The following is a 20,469-nucleotide window of genomic DNA, read 5'->3' as shown; positions in this document are numbered from 1 at the left end:
ATCCTTCTACAGGTGTAGTCCAGAATTGTACTTTTAAAAAACAAAAAAATATTTTTCACTCTAAGAGAAAAATGGTTTAAGGGTTGAGCCAGTCTTCCATTTTACTTATCAACAGGGCAGCAGGTGCAATCAATGGTGAACTCAAATTATATTATTTAAATGCTTAACTTGATTTTTGAGGGTATGTAGATATGTAAACGGAATAGTTTTTAAAACGGAGCACTAGAAGTTTAAAATAAATATCTAATACTTATTTTTGATAAAAATAAAACAAAATAAAAATTGGACCTTCATTGTCAACAGTACAGCTGTACATAATTTCAATTATACATTTTTAAGGATAGTTTCTCCAGTTTTCCCTCTGCAGCTCAGCCTGCATATATATTGAAACATCATACCAGCAGATGGCAAAGGGAAATAAATCCTGAATTTGTTTTGCAGTGTCACTCCCTATCAAAGGCTGAAGGGGCTCTCTTTCAGTCCTGTCACTAGCAAGCTAAAATAACTCTTTCAGTCCTGTCACTAGCAGGCTAAAATAACTCCCTGTCTAAAATGCTATGCTTCTGGGACAAATACGTTATTTAAGTTGCTCAAGTTATACAAAAGGACCCTAAGGGTACATCTACACTGCAACACTATTTGCAATGCTATTTACTCTGCAACCAGAGTATCCCGAAATAGCTATCCTATGTCTTCACAGCAAGCCCATTATTTGGGGGCTTGCTATTCTGATGTCACTGTAAACCTCATTATATAAGGCCGTGGTCCCCAACACGGTGCCCGCGGGCGCCATGGCGCCCACGGGGGCATTTGTATGCGCCCGCCAAGTGCTCGGGGCTGGCCTGGCCCCGGGCACATGGTGCATGGTGAGCGCCGGCCCCGGGAGCGCCGCGGATTGGCCGCCCGCGCTCTGGGCGCGGGGTGCTTGCAGGGGGTGCCAGGCGCGCGGCGCTTGGTGGGGGGAGCGCCGGCCCCAGGTGCACGGTGCCTGGGGAGGGAGAGCGCCGGCCCCGGACGCGCAGCGCTTGGGGAGGGAGAGCGCCGGCCCTGGACGCGCGGCGCTTGGAGGGGGCGCGGCCCTGGGCACGTGGCTATGTGGGGGCCCCGCCCCCGGGCATGCGGCTATGGGGGAGGGCGCCCCCCGGGCGCGCAAGTGTCCCCGCCCCCTGGTGCCCAGTGGGCGCCCGGCCACGCCCCCTGTTGCCTGGAAACCTCAAATGGTTGGGGACCACTGATATAAGGAGTAAGGGACATTTAGAAGAGCGCTTTATTTTGAAATTTGGCGTTGTGTAGCTCAAATTGCATATCTTATTTCAAGTTATGGTGTAATTTAGACACACTCTAATGACTCTGAACGCAAATAGGAGCTGAAATTAATATAATAAGTGTATCCAAAGTGTCTACCTGCTTAGGCCTCCATTTCTGATACTGGTATGTACCAGTATGTACCAGACACTAGAAATAGAGCCCTGTTTGCTCCTGAAGTGACACATGCACGTACAATGGATGCCAAACTGGGGAAAAAAAAGAAAGAAGAAGGAGGCAAAGAATGAATATTCTTAACATCTAAAATCGTTCATCTGCAATCGTCATGGAAGTAAAAACTCCAGTTCAATGGAGGCTTGCCTGCATTGAGATTTTGCAGGTTCAAGCCTTTGAGGGTATCAGAAAAAATGGAAGAAAAAGAATACAGAACCAACTAGCTGAGTACACCCTTTTAAGACAATAGTTTTTTTCTGCAAACTATTTTACTTAACCAGCCAAAAGAGATGGGCCCAAATCCAAACCTAAATCCAGATCTGAATTTTGCTAACAATTGCTATCTTCACAATCATTCAAAGCAAAGACCTAACTATTGCTGAATTTGAAAGAGTTAATAATTTCAAATTAGTAACTCAGGTATATGTGAAATGAGAATCGAGTTTTGCAGCTTCCACACACTGTTAGAGAAACAGATCATATCTGAGCCTATATTCATACATTTGAATAAATGTGGATGCTATTTAGTTATTGGAAACTTAATCATACAATTTTAAAACATATCTTATGTTCACAGATATTCTTCTTTCAGGATTTTTGTGGGTAGCACAAAGAATGCATTTTTGAATGGTACAGAGGTATACCTGTGTAATGAACACCTTAACAATACACTAGCTTCTGAGATGCAGTTTGGTGTTTTTTTAATTCTTTTGACTTAGCAAGGTAATGGCATATTTTGCTGTATGGTTTCTTGCCTTGAGGAAGAAGCTTCCACTAGCTGATAATGTAATTCCAACAGAAAGAATTAAACCCGGGACCTCTGGAGCTCAGTACATGATCTAAAAGCAAGCTAGCTATAGAGTGGACTCACTACTCTCTCTGAGCTAGTCTACGCTACAAAGAAGATGGAAGCTGCCGCAGTCAATCTTCTGGGGGTTCAAATTAGAGGGTCTGGTGAAGACAAGCTACCATATTTTCCGGCGTATAAGGTGACTGGGCATATAAGACGACCCCCTAATTTTCTAATTAAAACATAGGTTTTCGTCTTATGCTCGCCGTATAAGACTACCCCCCTTAAGAGGCCAACCGGCAGCGCCCCAGCCCCTCCATCTCCCCGGCTTTGCTCCCAGTGTCCCTGGTCTGCTGGAGATGGTCCCCAGCAGACCAGGGGCACCGGGAGCAAAGCCGCAGCCGCGGCGGGGTCCCGCGCCTCTGAGGCTTTGCCAGAGCAAAGCCTCAGAAGCGCGGCACCCCGCCGCCGCTTCGGCTTTGCTCCCGGTGCCTCTGGTCTGCTGGGGACCGTCTCCAGCAGACCAGGGACACCGGGAGCAAAGCCTCTGAGGACGCCGGCAGCGGGACAGCCGCGGTGCGTCTGGGCTGTCCCGCTGCCGGCTTCTCCCGAGGCTTTGCAAAGCCGCGGAGGGGCTTGGGCAGCGGGGCAGATCCCTTATTCCTACTTTCAAGTAGGGATCTTCCGAAAAAGGGCTTATTTTCCGCAAGATCCCGTCTAGACTGGCGCTTTTCTCCGGTAAAACTCCAAGCCGGAAAAAAGCGGCAGCCATGTTCATGCAAATGCTGCGAGGGATATTTAAATCCCCCGCGGAATTTGCAATTCCGAAGTGTCTCATTAGCATCCCTTTTACGGAAAAGGGTGCCAGTGTAGACACAGCCAATTTGTAAAAGGAGGCCGGGTGCTCTTAAACATCCAATACCAAGATGAGACAGACACATTTAAATTCCTCCATCCTGAAAAGGACCACTGCTGGAAGAGTAATAAGACTGCCAGATGGCTCAATTGCAATGGTAAACAAAGACTTAAATCTAGAAGGGAAGTCTTTTACTGTGTCACTACGATATGACACTAACACGGATATATATTAATGGAGTTCTCACAAAGGAAGCAAAAAGGTTTGATTTGTTCGGATAGAAAGAGAAGACACAACTAAGTAATACTGAAGAAAATCTTGTTCATCCTTAACGTATTTGACAAACTGTTCTTGAACAATTACTCTGCCAGGACAGTGGGGAACCTGGCAATCTCAGATTCTCTGGCTCAGATCCTTTCAACCAGCCACGCTGTGCTTGATGCAACCCAGGGTTGGTATGGGTGGGCAAATATGGTGTTAAGCCATCTCTGTGGCTCTCTGACCTTGTTGCTTTGACCTATTCCCCAGACTTTAGGTTGCTCTATTTTACATCAACTGACAACAGCCTACAGGGACTGTTCTAGCAGCTATTGATTAGCCAGGGTGACCCTGAGCCTATGTGCTTTCTTCACTGTAGGGCAGGAAGGTGAGTGGTTTAGGTAGCACTATTACAGTCTTGCAGCACTATAGGATTCAGGTATATAGTTAAGCCAGGTTTAACTCTGTTTTGTTCCACTGAAGCACCTCAAAGTAGATCAATGGGTTGGAGAAAGGCTAAAAACTAGAGATGCAGAACACCAACCTAATGTATAAAAAGTTAGAGCATCTTTAAATGTTTGTATCCATGTTTTCTTAAGACAGAATTGCTTACTTTTTATTCAAGGAAAGAAAATTTGAAACTTATTCATCTAACCCATAATTTCTATGCATTTCTACTTACCTCACAGTGGCATTGTGAGGATTGTGATTAAGGGCCCAGTTTGCTGTCTCCATGCATTGCCTGCACACACCTGCAAATATGCATGCAAGTGTACATACTTGATTGAAGGCTCATCTGCAGTATCTAGCCATGTATGTATCAGGGTCCAAATGCACACTTATTCAAAGGCTAAATATTAGATTCATTAGGCTGGTAAAGGGTTTTGAAAGACAGGACTGGATTTACGTGATTTCTTCTTTGGCATGCCTGGCACAGTGCTAAAGACACTCATTCAGGGCAAGTCTACACTACAGTGTTATTTTGAAATAACTCCCATTATTTCAATATAACAAGGTGAGCAGCTACATAGCAAGCCCGTTGTTTCAAAATAAGTTTGAAATAATGGGCTTGTTATTTTGAAATAATAACCACTTCTTCTCTGAGAAACAACACCTATTTCAAAATTGCTATTTCAAAATAGTGGTGGCGTGGATTCTCAGCTGCTGTTATTTCGAAATAATTAATCCCCAGAGTCAGTCAAAGTAATTACTCCCCAGTGCTTCCTGGGGCTCTAAGTCGAGATAGCACGTCCACATTAAGGGAGCCTGCCTCGGACTAATTTTGAGGCTTCTCTGCAGTGTGGACGCACTATTTCAAAATAGTTACTTTGGGAGTTATTATTTCAAAATAACTTATTTCAAAATAACCTGGTAGTGTTGATATAGCCTCAGATAGCAGAAAATAAGAGCTATGCTGAGCATAAGAGCTAGGATGAAACAGCATACTAATGTAGAAGACTGGTCTTCTCAACAGAACTGTCCTAGTTCTGTGATTTTTTTATAATGAAAGTTTTCATGATTAATATAATTATAGATTTGGGTAAATCAATCATTCAGTTCTTTAAAACAAAGTTCTGGTTGCTGCACATACTTGCTCTTCTTTGTGAGTATGTTCTGCTAGCCTCACCACAACTTAGTGTGAGAGTCTTTCTGAAGGGAACTGAATTTACAGATAACCTCTGTCCACAAAGAGCCAGAATTTTTTTAAAAATATTTATATCAGTTCCTATGTAACCCACTCTGGTGTATTCATATTCAGCTCACACCAGGGAGGTTGTGTGGTTTTTTTTAATATAGTTACTGAGGATGTGTGTCATACTGCAGCACGAACACTGTCCTCTTGTCAAAAGCTACATTAGGCTTGGTGGGTCCTTTTACTGTATAAGCAGAATTATTTCTAGCAACATTTAAAAACTGCCATAACTTGTGTTCGTTATTATCAAGTTCTAAATCTCCTTAGCATAAAATATAAAGTGAATTGCCTGTGTTTAAGATTTACATTTTTAAAAAACATTCTTGGTGTGGATAACAATTTTTAAAGTATAGTTTGGTGAATAATGTGTGGTATATTTCATAAATTGATTTGAAAAATGTACTTTTCTCATAGGTTTTTATTTTTAAATTACTTGCCTTATGATGTTGAGTTCCCACCTCAAATGTTAGCTATACAGTCAATACAGTCATATTTCCAGTCAGGGAAAATCAAACTAGAATGGTGAATATCTTATTTAGGAATACTGTCATGTTCACTTTTAAATTTTTGGAGGATGTATTAATTTTAATAGCTTAATTGTATTTTTGGGAACATGCACACATCATGTACACATCAACAAATTTGTAATTTTGAGTTATTAATCTAGGTTTCTGCTCAGTGTTTTAATATCTACACTCTTCCTTATTTGTCAGTAATTTTAAAATAAAGGTGCACTTAAAAAAAGCATTCAAAGTTCAGCTGCTAATAAGCACTTATTGACATACATGATCTGCAACAAGTACATGACAATGTTTTTATTTTCAATTGACATTTGTGAGCCTGTTGCTGGCAACTTTTGAGACACTAGAGATATGGGTAATGAATTTAAAAGCTGAAAATTAGCATTATTTGATATTGCATATATTTCTGCAGTACCCAACATCATAATTAATGGATACACTTGTAGGTTATTGGTGTACCTCAACATCAGAACAACATTAATGTTTAATTTTGAACAGAGATTTCATTTTCTCACAGCACAGTTCTTACATTAAAACAGGACAGAAACTACCTTTCTACCATTTCAGCTGACGTGCCATTAATGGCACCCATGAAAACATTATGCTTGCCAGAAGTAGGCTAACACATGTCAATTTTACTTCAGAAATACTTTTCAACTGCATTTCATGCAGTCTGTGATGGGTCTGTGTCACAACATATAAACTTCATTTGGATCCCAATTTTGTCTAGAATAGGGAGTGTTTGGATCTCAGATCCTAGTTCAGGCCCATCTTTAAATTTCACAATCCATCCATGATGAGACATGCTCCTCACTCAGAGACTTTTCAAAGTATAAAAGCAAGATGTAGACACCTGGTTTATCACAGCAGATGAAGATTTGTGAAATTAATATTCCGTCACGCTCTTGTATGATGGAACTGTGAAGATAGACAAAACATCCCTTTTCTACTGAAGACTGGCTCATCTAGTAGGTTGTACATTGTTAAGTCTGCAAAGTTTAATGATGTTTTATTTAAAATAGTTTCCTATCTAAAGAAAAAATTCTCATCTGAGAGCCACATAGAAAATCTTGATTGACATGCTGCTCTCTTTACATGCATGAACTCAGTTCCACAAGCAAAGGAAAAGTAGAATAGTTGAATTGAGATTGACTATGCCAATCTCAGAAGAAACATCTAGGGCCAAAAGTTTCAGCCACGAACTCCAGTTTTAAACACCCACTTTTATACATGCAACTATTTTTCCCAAGTACAGCTATTTTCTTCTGCAAATGAGGCAACTGAGTATAAGATCTGCATGTACACATTTGTACGCCATACACACAAAGTGGCCAGTGGACACAGTTAGCTGCCAAACTAACTGTTAACCTCATTTTCATGTTTCATTTTCACAATCTTTTAATTTAGCTCCCATGTCAATGTTAAAAACTTTACATTTCCAAAATAAATAAATAAATATGTAAATAAATAAAACCTCGGACCTGGCAAGTCATGTGCCACATGTACACTGGCAGCACTTCGAAGGTTTCTCCTGGTGAGAAAGATTTGCTAGTTCTGCTGGTCTGATCCATTCTAGACACAAGAGTTAGCTCTCTCAGTTCAAACTATTTGAAATATAAGCATTGTAACTACTCAGTCTTTGCACAACACAAAATTAACCAGTTGACAAGACAAAGGACTGTGAATTAGGAGACCAGGGCTCTATTTGTAATTCTGCCATTGAATCAACTCTGTGCCTTTGGGCAGGACTTGAGTTTTCAGTGCCTCCATTTCCTCAGGGTGAAATCCTTCTTCAATTGTGTAACGAACTTTATGATCTACGGATAAAAATTGCTATATCAAGGCTATAGGGTAGGAATATATTGCATTCTTTCACCAGTGAATTTTGCAGGGGGTGGGATGTTGGATTGTTTTGGCTCTTAAATATCGAGACAAGGAGTTTTTCTTACATTGCTGTAAAGCATCTTACATATGGTAGTCCCAAATCCCCTATCAAAAAGGATTGCAAAAGTGGAGGCGGTAGCTGAAAATATGCCCAATTACTATCTGTGGACATCCAGTGTTCTGTAGGCTCAGAGTAATCACTAACCGTCAAATTGTTTGCTTACGTAATAATCTATACATTTGTAAAGTGTCAGAATATTGGGAAAAAGCAAAAGTCCATAAAAATAGAAAACTATATTTGGAAAAGTTGCATTATTTGTTATGAAGTCTGAAATAAGTATTTTAAGAAGTATGGACCTTGAGTTTTTATTTTTTGTTTGGTTGTTCATTTTGGGGAGAGGGGAATATGTTATAACCTCCATATTTACTAAAATATTATTTTGGAGTTAAATCAGCTAAACAATTAAAGATAGACCTTTTATTTAGCACTATTATAAGACATACTAATGACTGAAGAAAAAGTAAATCAGTTTGCAGGTTTTACTTAACTCTCTTTTCATGAGGCACCCCCTTCTTTTTAACAGCTACCAGGATTGTATTTAAATCGTATATATTGACAAAATGTAATCTACCTCTGTAAGCATTGTGCCATTCAACAGTACTACTATTAAATTTGTATACCACAGTTTAAATTACATCCATTTCATGAATGGTAAAATGCTAAAACTCAAGTGTCTAACTGCCAAAATACAGCCTTACTGCAATGAATACAATTTACAAATACAATAATTACATTTTAAAACCATTACCAATGTTACATCTAGAAGTAAATACTGTAGGACTGGTCAAGACGGTGTTTTCTCAGGAAAAAATGCTGAAAGTCGCTGACACTTCCAACAGAAGTGCCCCAAATGCAGGATTTAGTTCATTTCCCTTAAACCGTAATTTAAACCCGTTCCACACAAAGCAGTCCTTGGTTATATGGATTTTCCATATACTTGCATAGGCTTCCTTTAGTTATCAGCCAAGTATTTTCCTGTAAATAGAATATATTAAAGCAACAGGTTACTGAGTGTGTTAATTACCTCCTATCTATTTTGTACCTAGATAATCCATATCAAAGCTAAACAGTAACACTTGATTTCACCCTGGTTCCACCAGTGGAATCGTCCTGGTTTTAGATGGATCATCATAAAATCACTTCTTGATTGTGCTTTTTAAATATATATCTGTCAATTTCATGCACAGGAACCCAGACTCTGGACCCATTGGATGAAGGAAGTCCACTGACAACAAGGGTCCAGTGGCACATTGCCTTCCTCTCCAACAAAGGGTGTATTCAGGGGTGAAAGTAGACATCTGGACTTACCAAAATGCTCTGAACCCTGTGGCATCCTTAGAAAGGGGGACAACTCTGGGCCCCTGGATGAGGCAGGTTCTCAGGCAGAAGGGGAATGGTTAGGGGCAGACCTTCCCAGCCAGTCCCTCATGGCCAGCAAATGGTAGCTCCAGGGTTCTGGCGGCGATTTGAATGACCTGGGCTCCTGAACACTGACATGGCAGCCAGGAGCACAGACCCTTTTAAATCATTGCTGCCCCTTTACTCCCCTCTGTTGGTGTCCCTGCCAGAAAGGTCCAGCAGCACTGCTGTGGCAATGCTTTAATGTCACTCCTAAGCCATACCAGCAGAGTTCCCTCTAAGCTGCATGGCAGCACAGCTTCACAAGTGATTAATCAGCCCTGCCCGGTCAGTGAGCTCCATGCAGGAGAGTTTGGAGAGGGAGTTCTCCAGGTAAAAGAGGAGTAAAAACGGGACCCTTGTGGTAAGTGGCTGTCTGGAGTGTGTGTTTGTGTGTGGGGGAGTTATTTGCAGTGTGCTGAGCTTGTGTTTGTCTGTTTGGTTTGTTTGTTTGTTTGCTTTGTTTGTTTGAAGGAGCTTCTAAAAGGTTTGAAATCTAGAAGCCTCTGTTAATTGGCTGAGCCTCAGTCAGGGGGAGGGGCTACCAGAGCTATATAAGCCTGTGACTCAGCGACCAGGGAGAGCACGACCAGAAACAGCTAACAGGAGAGTTTGGAGAGGGAGGTTAGAGGGCTCTAGTGACTTGTGACCTTCTTTAAAACAACTCTTAGAATAATCTATATTCCAGAGGTTTAAAAAGAAGCCCAGTTTATACTTAAACTTATTCATTAGAAAAATGGAGACAGAAGCCCAGCAGCAGAGTGGGGGCTATCCTGTTTATTGTGTCGAGTGTAACATGTATGATTACCTGCCCTGTGGGCGGGTGGCGTATGTGTGCACCCATTGCAAAGAGCTCCTGACCGTCAGAGACCAAGTTCGGGCTTTGGAGGCCAGGGTGGCTGAACTGGAGGAGCTAAGGGAGGTAGAGAGCTATGTTGATGAGACTTTCCGGGACACTGTAGTACTGTCCCACCTCCAGTCTGAGATCCCCAGTGCTCTTAAGGAGGATGAAAGTCTCAAGGGAACAGAGCATTCAATGGGAGCAGAGGGAAACCATCCCGTAGTTGGGACCCTCCTCCCAGAGGATGTTGCGGTATCCTCTTGCACTGAGGATACCTCTGAGGGGGAGGGAATGCCAGTTAGGAAGAGGCAGGTGTTAGTAGTGGGTGATTCGATCATTAGAAACATAGATAGTTGGGTTTGTGATGACTGGGAGAACTGTATGGTCACTTGCCTGCCTGGTGCGAAGGTTGCGGATCTCTCGAGGCATTTAGACAGACTTATGTATAGTGCTGGGGAGGAGCCAGTGGTCGTGGTACATGTAGGTACCAATGACATAGGGAAGGGTAGGAGAGATGTCCTGGAGGCCAAATTTAGGCTGCTAGGAAAGAGACTGAAATCCAGGACCTCTATGGTGGCATTCTCGGAAATGCTTCCAGTTCCACGTGCAGGGCCAGGTAGGCAGGCGGAGCTTCAGAGTTTCAATGCATGGATGAGACGATGGTGTAGGGAAGAGAGGTTTAGATTTATTATGAACTGGGGACACTTTTGGGAGAGGGGGAGCCTATACAGGAAGGATGGGCTCCACCTAAACCAGGGTGGAACCAGACTGCTGGCACTAAACATTAAAAAGGCCGTAGAGCAGTTTTTAAACTAAGAGATGGGGGAAAGCCGATTGGTGCGGAGATGTATGTAAATTGGAGGGAGACTTCTCTTAGAGGAGAATCATTGATAGAGATTCTCTAAGCTGTATTCAGAAAGAGAGGAGTGGAGAGGGCAAACCATGGGCCAGAGCAGACAAACAACCGCATATAAAGGAATCCAATGCATCAGGGAAGGGCAGACAAATAAGCAGTGGCAAATTTTTAAAGTGCTTGTACACAAATGCTAGGAGTCTGACTAATAAGATGGGTGAACTAGAGTACCTCGTATTAAATGAGGAGATTGACATAATAGGCATCACTGAAACCTGGTGGAATGAGGAAAATCTGTGGGACACAATCATACCGGGATATAAAATATATAGAAAGGATAAAGCAGGCCGGCTGGGTGGCGGAGTGGCACTGTATGTGAAAGATAATGTAGAATCAAATGAAATAAAAATATTAAGTGAATCAACTTGTTCAATAGAATTGCTATGGATAGTAATTCCATGCTCCAATAATAAGAAATTAGCAGTAGGGATATATTACCAACCACCTGACCAGGACAGCGATACTGACATTGAAATGCTAAGGGAGACTAGAGAGGCTGCCAAAATAAAGAACTCTGTAATAATGGGGGATTTTAATTACCCCCATATTGACTGGATAAATGTCACCTCAGGAAGAGAAGCGGAGATAAAATTTCTCAATGGCTTAAATGACTGCTTCTTGGAGCAGCTGGTGCAGGAACCCACAAGGGGAGAGGCAATTCTCGATTTAGTCCTGAGTGGAGTGCAGGATCAGGTCCAGGATATAACCGTTACAGGACCGCTTGGGAATAGTGACCATAATATAACAACATTCAACATTCCTGTGGTGGGAAGAACACCTCAGCAGTCCAGCACCCTGGCATTTATTTTCAAAAAGGGGAATTACACAAAAATGAGGAGGTTTGTTAAACAGAAATTAAAAGGCACAGTGACTAGAGCCAAATCCCTGCAAGCTGCATGGAAACTTTTTAAAGACACCATAATAGAGGCCAACGTAAATGTATACCCCAAATTAAAAAACATAGCAAGAGACCTAAAAAAGAGTCACTGTGGCTTAACCACCATGTAAAAGAAGCAGTGGGGGACAAAAAGGTATCTTTTAAGAAGTGGAAGTCCAATCCTAGTGAGATAAATAGAAAAGAACATAAACACTGTCAAATCAAGTGTAAACATGTAATAAGAAAAGCAAAAAAAGATTTTGAGGAACAGCTAGCCAAAAACTCAAAAAGAAATAACAAAATGTTTTTTAAGTACATTAGAAGCAGGAGGCCTGCTAAAAAACCTGTGGGTCCCCTAGATGATCGAGCTTTAAAAGGAGCAATCAAGGACGATAAAGCCATTGCAGAGAAACTAAATGATTTCTTTGCTTCAGTCTTCACGGCTGAGGACGTTGGGGAGATTCCTGAATCTGCACCGTCCTTTGTGGGTGATGAATCTGAGGAACTGTCCCGGATTGAAGTGTCATTAGAGGAGGTTTTGGAACAAATAGAAAAACTTAATGTTAACAAATCTCCGGGACCAGATGGCATTCATCCAAGGGTTCTAAAAGAACTCAAATGGGAAATTGCTGAGCTATTATCTGTGGTTTGTAACCTATCCTTTAAATCAGCTTCCATACCTGATGACTGGAAGGTAGCCAATGTGATACCAATATTTAAAAAGGGCTCTAGAGGCGATCCTGGCAATTACAGACTGGTAAGTCTAACTTCAGTACCGGGCAAATTAGTCGAAACAATAGTAAAGAATAAAATTGTGAAGCATGTAGAAGAACATAATTTGTTGGACAAAAGTCAACATGGTTTCTGTAAAGGGAAATCCTGTCTTACTAATCTGTTAGAGTTCTTTGAAGGGGTTAACAAACATGCGGACAAGGGGGATCCAGTAGATATAGTATACTTAGATTTTCAGAAAGCCTTTGACAAGGTCCCTCACCAAAGGCTCTTCTGTAAGTTACATGGACATGGGATAAGAGGGAAGGTCCTTTCTTGGATTGAGAACTGGTTAAAAGACAGGAAACAAAGGGTAGGAATAAATGGTAAATTTTCAGATTGGAGAGGGGTAACTAGTGGTGTACCCCAAGGGTCAGTCCTGGGACCAATCCTTTTTAACTTATTCATAAATGATCTGGAGAAAGGGGTAAGCAATGAGGTAGTAAAGTTTGCGGATGATACCAAACTGTTTAGGATAGTCAAGACAGAAGCAGACTGTGAGGGACTCCAAAAAGATCTCACCAAACTGAGTGATTGGGCAACAAAATGGCAAATGAAATTTAATGTGGATAAGTGTAAAGTAATGCACATCGGGAAAAATAACCCCAACTATACGTACAGTATGATGGGGGCTAATTTGGCTACGACAAATCAGGAAAGAGATCTTGGAGTTATCGTGGACAGTTCTCTGAAAACTTCCACACAGTGTGCAGTGGTGATCAAAAAGACAAATAGGATGCTAGGAATTATTAGGAAAGGTATAAAAAATAAGACCCAGAATATCTTACTGCCCCTGTATAAAACTATGGTACACCCACATCTTGAATACCGTGTACAGATGTGGTCTCCTCATCTCAAAAAAGATATTTTGGCCTTGGAAAGGGTTCAGAAAAGGGCAACTAAAATGATTAGGCGTTTGGAACGGGTCCCATATAAGGAGAGGTTAAAGCAACTGGGACTTTTCAGTTTAGAAAAGAGGAGACTGAGGGGGGATATGATAGAGGTATACCAAATCATGAGTGGTGTGGAGAGGGCTGATAAAGAAAAGTTATGTATTAGTTCCCTAAATAGAAGAACTAGAGGACACCAAATGAAATTAATGGGGAGCAGGTTTAAAACTAATAAAAGAAAGTTCTTCTTCACACAGCATGTAGTCAAGCTGTGGAACTCCTTGCCAGAGGAGGCTGTAAAGGCTAGGACTTCATGGAGGTTAGGTCCATACAAGGCTATTAGCCAGGGGATAAAATGGTGTCCTTGGCCTCTGTCTGTCAGAGGCTGGAGAGAGATGGCAGGAGACAAATCGCTTGATTATTGTCTTTGGTCCACCCTCTCTGGGGATAAAATGGTGTCCTTGGCCTCTGTCTGTCAGAGGCTGGAGAGGGATGGCAGGAGACAAATCGCTTGATTGTTGTCTTTGGTCCACCCTCTCTGGGGCACCTGGTGCTGGCCACTGTCGGTAGACAGGATACTGGGCTAGATGGACCCTTGGTCTCACCCAGTATGGCTGTTCTTATGCATAGAGCCCTGAGCCTGTGACTGGGCAGGGATCATGAATCACCTGTGAAGCTGTGCTTCTCCACAGCTTAGTGGTCTCCAACCTCTTTACACCGAAGATCACTTTTTAAATGACAGACCAAGCCAAGATCTACAGCCCCGCCGCTTCCTTGAAGTCCCACCCCTTCTTTGAAGCTCAGCGAGGATGCACCACGCTCCACATGGGCTGGCGCAGAGGAGAAGCTGCCTGGCCAGCTGGCTGTGGCTTTCAGCCCAGAGGAGGCTGAAGCATGCTCCAGCGGATCAGGCAGCTTCCCCTCTGCGCCTGCCCACGTGGAGCTTGGTGCACCCTGGCTGAGTGCCATGGCCAGCCGGCCGGGAAGTCGCTTCTCTTCGCACAGTTCAGAGAGGGCTCAAGAGCTACTCTTAGAGCCTCTAAGATCTACCAGTAGATCGCGATCTACTGGTTGGTGACCACGGGAGGGAACATTGCCTACCAGGAGGGCTGCCAATGGTGGGAGGGGGAACAAAACATCGGTCGTGTGTGGGCTGGGCTGGTGGCTGGTTCTTAATGGTGCACTGCACCAGCCCACTTTGACTCTGATGTTATTCACAAACAGGAAAGAAATAGGGTTGGGCTAGTCTGGCTGGGAACTGGGCATATTCAACACATGTCCTGTGAAGATTCTGCCAGTGAAATACTTATAGCTCCCTTGATGGCACTCCCTGGGCTGAGCACCTGTTACTCAGTGCCCATCCAGTTAAGGAGAAGGGGTTTGTGACACACTTACCTGCTGCAAATCTCTTTTTAATGAGTGAAAACCGGTACCCTGCTCCCACAAGTTCTATATCACAGCTGGAGAGAGTGCTCCCTTCACTTGTAAACTGCACTACCAGTGGCGAAGGTTTGCTCGGTCCTTCAGACAGCTGGAATCTTGCCAGCAAAGAACCCACACCTTGAGATTGAGAATTCCAGAAGGAGATCATTACAAGAGAACACCACATACACTGCTTCTTAGCATAAAAGCCAAGGGAATGGAATAATAAAGAATATTATTGATTCCAAAAGTGCCCAGAAATAAACCTGATTCTCTAAGCTGTATAAATGGCAGCAACAGCACATTGATAAGAATGTGAGCGTTTCATCAAATCATACTTCAGCGGGCTCTTACCTTTTCAGACTTCAGAGATATAAATCAGGTAGCAAATAAGCTGCAGGAGTCACATCAAGTAGAAATTAAAAGCAAATGAACTGTTTCCATGGTATGTACAACATGACATCATAAAACACAGCTGGCCTTAAGTGTGGCCCTTGGAATAGAAAATGTATGGGGAAATAAGAGGGATTACTGAATCTTGGACGTAGATTTGTAGGAGCTCCCTGGAGCTGAAGACACTTAATTTTAGAAATCAACTGGTTTTTCTTTGATGAAATTAAAGCCCAAGTCATTACACACCTCCCTTTACTTTCCTAAAATGGGCAGTAAAATGTGAGACCAGTTACATTGATCTTGCTCACGCTTGACAAAGCTAGTTTGTTCCCGTGCTGTGATCAGTGTCCTATAATGTCAAGTTTCAGCAGGAATTGATTTGTTGGTGGATGTGCATAAAGACAATAAGCTGGTCAATGAAAAACAATTAACAACCAGAATCTATTAGAAGTAAACTTGCATTATTACCTCCGTTTTCTGATTTTTGTGAGATATCAGGAATCTTCCACAATATTCTTTGCTGTTCAGCATTCCTTTTTTAAAAAAAGGAACAAAATAGCATAACTGAGGAGGAAATGAAGGAGCTCTTCTGAGTCATTTGCATTCTAGAAAAAGTAGTGGGAGCGGTATGATATTTGTTGAAAATACTTTCTTCTGGTCAGGCCCATCAATGGGGGACGGAGGGACATAGAGGGGGCAGCTCCCCCAGGGCCCGGTGGTTCAAAAGAGCCCAAGGCTCCCAGCAGCAGCCCCAGGACCTTGAAATTGTTGCTAGAGTACCATGCTGTGCACTCCGGGGGCAGCACTAAGGGCTGGGAGGAAATGTGGGGCAGCTTCAGGTGGTATTCAGGGCCCCATCCCTTCTGCCTGAGACCCCAGACCTTCTGGGAGCTCAGAGTCAGCCCTCACATGCACCTTGCCCAGGGGCCCTTGGAAGCTATTGGTGCTCCTGCATCTGGTTAGGAGTCTCATGAGGTTATATGGCATCCGTTTTGCTATCAAAATGAGTTCTAGGCCCAACTCTGCCAGTGATTTACTCTGTGATGCTGAACAAATCACAAACTCAGTGCGGCAGCTTCCCCATCTGCATGCTATGGAGAATGATGTCTACCCATAACTGTAAAAGTACTTTGAGATCTATGGTGAAAAGAACTCTCGGTGCTAAGTATCGTTAATATTAAAAGTACTGATGTGACTGTCACATTCTTGCATGCTGGTTAAGATCAGACTGTCAATTTGTGAAAGTGACAGGAAAAAAAACAGAAGAGCATTTCATGTCTTCCTTTGCTGTAGAAAGCAGATTCTAATGTCTAGCATTCCCCTTGTGATCCTGCATGCCTCAGCTAGAGCCTTATGAATATCAGCATGTCACTATACCTATTGGAGATGAAGTACTGTTATGAGCATGAAAGTGGCAGGGTGGTAAACAATAAGGAATGGCTTTGTTGTACAGTACTAGACTTTCATACCAAACAGCAGGTGGAAGCACAGCTTGAAGTTTTGTTACACCTCCATCTATGGGAACTAGGAATTGGACGTTGTTTAGCGCTACGGGTGTAGTCATTGCCTCTGTATTATATTTGTAGTCAATGCGAAGGTCAGTGCTTGTAGATTCACACCGCCAGCTCACTGCAAGGTTTAATGGAGTAGACTGAATACCTTGGGCTGATACCTTAGAAAACAACAGAAAAACAATATTTAGTTTCCATAAGGCTGGAGGCATATGCAGCCATAGAAATAAAATCTTTGTTGATTTTAGAGTAGAGAACTTCATGTACTTCCTCAGTAAGTTTGTCAGGGACTTAAGTCACGCCCAGTTCAATGGTATTGAAAAGGCAACCCTCGTGCAAAATTCATTTCCTATACTAAAGAGCAGACTATTCCAGGCAATTTTCTGTACTAGAGACAGTTGCTAGCAATGGTACAAGGTTAATTGCATTTTTAACAATATTTTACTTTGGCAAAGAGCTTACCTGGTATTTGAGCATATCCACATTGTAATACGTTGCTTGTGGTTTCTGTTCAGACACTTTTTTTAGATGAGTCATCAGATTTGGCATGTTTACCCAGAATTCTTTTGTGTTGGCATCAGTTTGTGTACTGTCACTATGGATTTATAAAAGATAAAGGATTAGCTATTTTAACAAACAGAATTTGTAAAAGTAAGTTCTTCTCCAAATAATCAGAGGATGCAATCTTTGGCATGCTGTGTAGTAGGATTTAATTCTAACACTTACAAAACAATGTCCTTCTCCCAATTTTTGAAACACTTCATGAAAATTCTACCTTGGCCTCAACTATAAACATTTCCACAAATGTATCATATTATATATATATATAGCTTTGAAAGTTAGTTTCTCTTGAGAACGAGAGCTTAATAAACACTGGCTGCAGATGGCCATAGTGAGAGAAAGTGTCTACTCTGCTGTAAGACAGGCATATCTTTAGGCTGGCTAGCCTTTGCTGCAGCATGCACTTCCGAGGCTATATTCTATTTTTAACAAACTAGTTTGGATGGGAGTTAATGGGAATTGGTCTTCTTGAGATGCAAATGGCATCCCCAGGTCAAAATGAATACATGCCCAAAGTGAAGTTAGTGTCAGCGAGAACTGCCGCATTGCCAGACCTGTAAAAATTTTCAAAAGTGTCAAAGTCACGGAACCAATGTTCCATTTTCAAAAGTGACTTAAGTGCTTAGGAGCATGTGTCTCATAGTAAGCCACTTAGGGTCAGATTGTTCATGTTATTTAGGAGCTTGAAGATGCAGAAAGGCACCTACTGGGATTTTCAGAAGCTCTTAGGTTCGTAACTGCCCTGGATTTCCATGGGGGTTAGGCACCTAACTTCTTTTAAAAATTAACTCCTGAATTCTTAAAGTTTTGAATTTATATCTCCAGTGGTGAAAGCCTAGCATAGTATTATGGCACTTCATCCATATGCATGCTCCACCCATAGCACTAAATTGGTGTTAACATCCACAGTATTAAACGAAGCTGGAGGGTAGCTGGGTTGGTAGACATCCAAGAATTAGGAAGGCAGAGAGGTGACTAGGTCCTACACACAATCCAGGTTTCCAAGATCTGGGAATTTTATCTATTTTGTCCAGGATAAATGCCAAATTAACTTTAAACTAAGAGTTGTCAAATGAACAAGAAATTGATCTTAGGCATTATTTAAACAACTGTAAACAAAAACATTATGAGCTAAAATATTATTTTAAAATTGACTGCATCCTATTCAGTTTTATACTAAATAATATTAAGAGATGGTTACTTTTATGAATAATTCTGTAGTAGAGGCCAAGGTTTAAAATTCCACAGGATCACCATATTTTATTCTCTGGAAATGTTTCTTCTAACACAGCTACAGATAACATTTCTTATAAGTCTCTACAAAGTTTTTGTAAAATTATATTTACCAGCAGAGAAGTTGGGGATTTGGCAGGACGTGTTCTAACCTGTTGTAATTTATCACGCGGAAGGTTAGAACAGCTGGGGCTGGATTATTGGCAAAATGTCTGGTAATTCCAGCAGGAAATGACAGCACCATTTCTCCAGTTATCTTCACTATACATCTTCAAAAATCAAATAAAAGGAGACAAAGGGAGAGAAGAAAGAAAGCAGCTTTAAAAGAATAATCTGGATCAAGCCAGGCATGATGGAGATGGTGACATTTCATTCCTTCCCTATTATACCGCAAAGAAAATCTTCTACTTCAAAAATCAGCATTACTCTGAATAGAGAAAAAGTCTGGTATTTGAGCAACAAATAGAAAACATGATCTTTCTGTGAATGCCTCTGGATTTGCATTTAGAAACAACCTGCTTCTCTCTTCATAAGAGAAAAACAAAACCCAACCATTTTAAACTGAACAGTTGCCAACAGCCCACTTCTGCCTAGGACAGCCCTGGCTTTCTGCTCTCTGATCCAGGCAACGGAACTGAGCTGTAATTTCATTGCAGGTCCTGATCCAGCCATATTTACTGCTGTCCTGTGGCAATAGAAGCAGCCTACTTGCAGTGCTGTACCTCAGTGTCTCTGCTTGCAGTAGGGAGAGATGAAGCAGCCAGGGCAGCCTTCAGGACTCTCACTAGCAGCAGCTTCATCTCAGCCCATTCCCTCACTGGATCAGCAAGGAAGAGGAAAGAGTTCAAATCAGATATAGTGGATGTTCTAAATGTAGGTCTAATTATTTTGAAAGAGGAATACTGAGGATACTGAAAAGAGTTGTTCCTGGCAGTCAGATTGCCCTTCCCCGCAAAAAAAAAAAATCCATGACAGGCTTTATCAAAGGAAAATAACATGCCCCAGCTTGTTTGAGTTTTACCTTGCCACTCAGTGCTTTCTCATGCCAGGTTTTTACATACATAGTAAGGTCACAGCCCACCTGGTCTTAGAGCTAAGGCTGACAAGATGTGTGCTTAGACTATCATCTTTAACAATGAAGTAGTGGGTTTCAATGATTCCATAAATGGGAGGTAGGGGATAAAGTGAACCTGGATACAACATAAAGAGAACTGGGAAACCCCCACAATGAGTTTTGCCATTTTTATTTCCTTGCTTATATGTTGTTTCTAGGCCTCAAACTAATTCAGAGATTGCACTATTAGTTCTTTGCTTGTTGCTGATCCATGTACATTAATACAAGGAAGCAGACTACAATATGCTCAGTATCCAGGTGTTCACAGCAACTTCCTTACAGGAACTATCACTTTTAAATACAGTCTCTGAATTTGCATTCCTATGTCTTTTGGAGATCACGTTATCCCCCTCCAGCCCTCTTACACAGATAGGCTATGTCTACACTACGAGTTTTTGCCAGAAGAGGCAATGCAAATGAAGCACTGATTAGCATTTTGTCGCGCTTCATTTGCATAATCTATTCAGAGCTATTTTTGTGCAAGAAGTCTTTGCGCAAAAGCAAACAGTGTGGCCGTGGCTGTTTTGCACAAAACCCCCTTTTTGCGGAAGATCTGTATGCCTCTTCCAGCGAGGCATAAGGATCTTGCGCAAAAACCAGACACGGCCACACTTCTGGTTTTTGCACAAAAGTCTATTATGCAAAAACGGCTCAGAATGGATTATGCAATGAAGCATGACAAAATGCTAATCAGCGCTTCATTTGCATTGCCTCTTCCAGCAAACACTTGTGTGTAGACATAGCCATAAAGGGGGAGGTAGTACATGCTGCCAGTTTCTGGCTGTGCAGTGGTCTATGTGGAATCCCTTGGACTATTCTAAGCTATTCCACAGGTTGTTTTGATTCCCTTTTGGCCTAGAATCTCACCACTCATCCTCAGCTGTTCTGATTTTAAATCCAGGGATGAGAATCTAGCTCACTGAAAGAGATACATATGTATGTATGTAAAGTTTGTAGGAATATTGTTGAGGACATTGCTGACGAACATAGATAGGACAACCTC

At 42.0% G+C, this 20,469-nt stretch overlaps 1 protein-coding gene across 1 annotated transcript in view; it reads right to left on the bottom strand.

The window, feature by feature from the left end:
* Positions 1-2,836: 2,836 nt before the first annotated feature.
* SGIP1 (SH3GL interacting endocytic adaptor 1) overlaps positions 2,837-20,469 on the bottom strand; it is a 181,935-nt gene continuing 164,302 nt past the window's right edge. The window contains exons 23-28 of the mRNA XM_075936181.1: positions 18,466-18,621; positions 17,021-17,153; positions 16,517-16,719; positions 15,516-15,580; positions 14,628-14,792; positions 2,837-8,517 (exon numbers count right to left, since the gene is read on the bottom strand). Of these exons, the coding sequence (XP_075792296.1) occupies positions 8,495-8,517; positions 14,628-14,792; positions 15,516-15,580; positions 16,517-16,719; positions 17,021-17,153; positions 18,466-18,621 (745 nt within the window). The 3' untranslated portion in view covers positions 2,837-8,494. The remainder of the gene's footprint in view (positions 8,518-14,627; positions 14,793-15,515; positions 15,581-16,516; positions 16,720-17,020; positions 17,154-18,465; positions 18,622-20,469) is intronic.

This window comes from Pelodiscus sinensis, chromosome 9, assembly GCF_049634645.1.
Source record: "Pelodiscus sinensis isolate JC-2024 chromosome 9, ASM4963464v1, whole genome shotgun sequence".
NCBI lineage: Eukaryota > Metazoa > Chordata > Testudines > Trionychidae > Pelodiscus > Pelodiscus sinensis.
The sequence above is the reverse complement of the archived record's forward strand: the minus strand, read 5'-3'. Positions and strand labels throughout refer to the sequence as shown.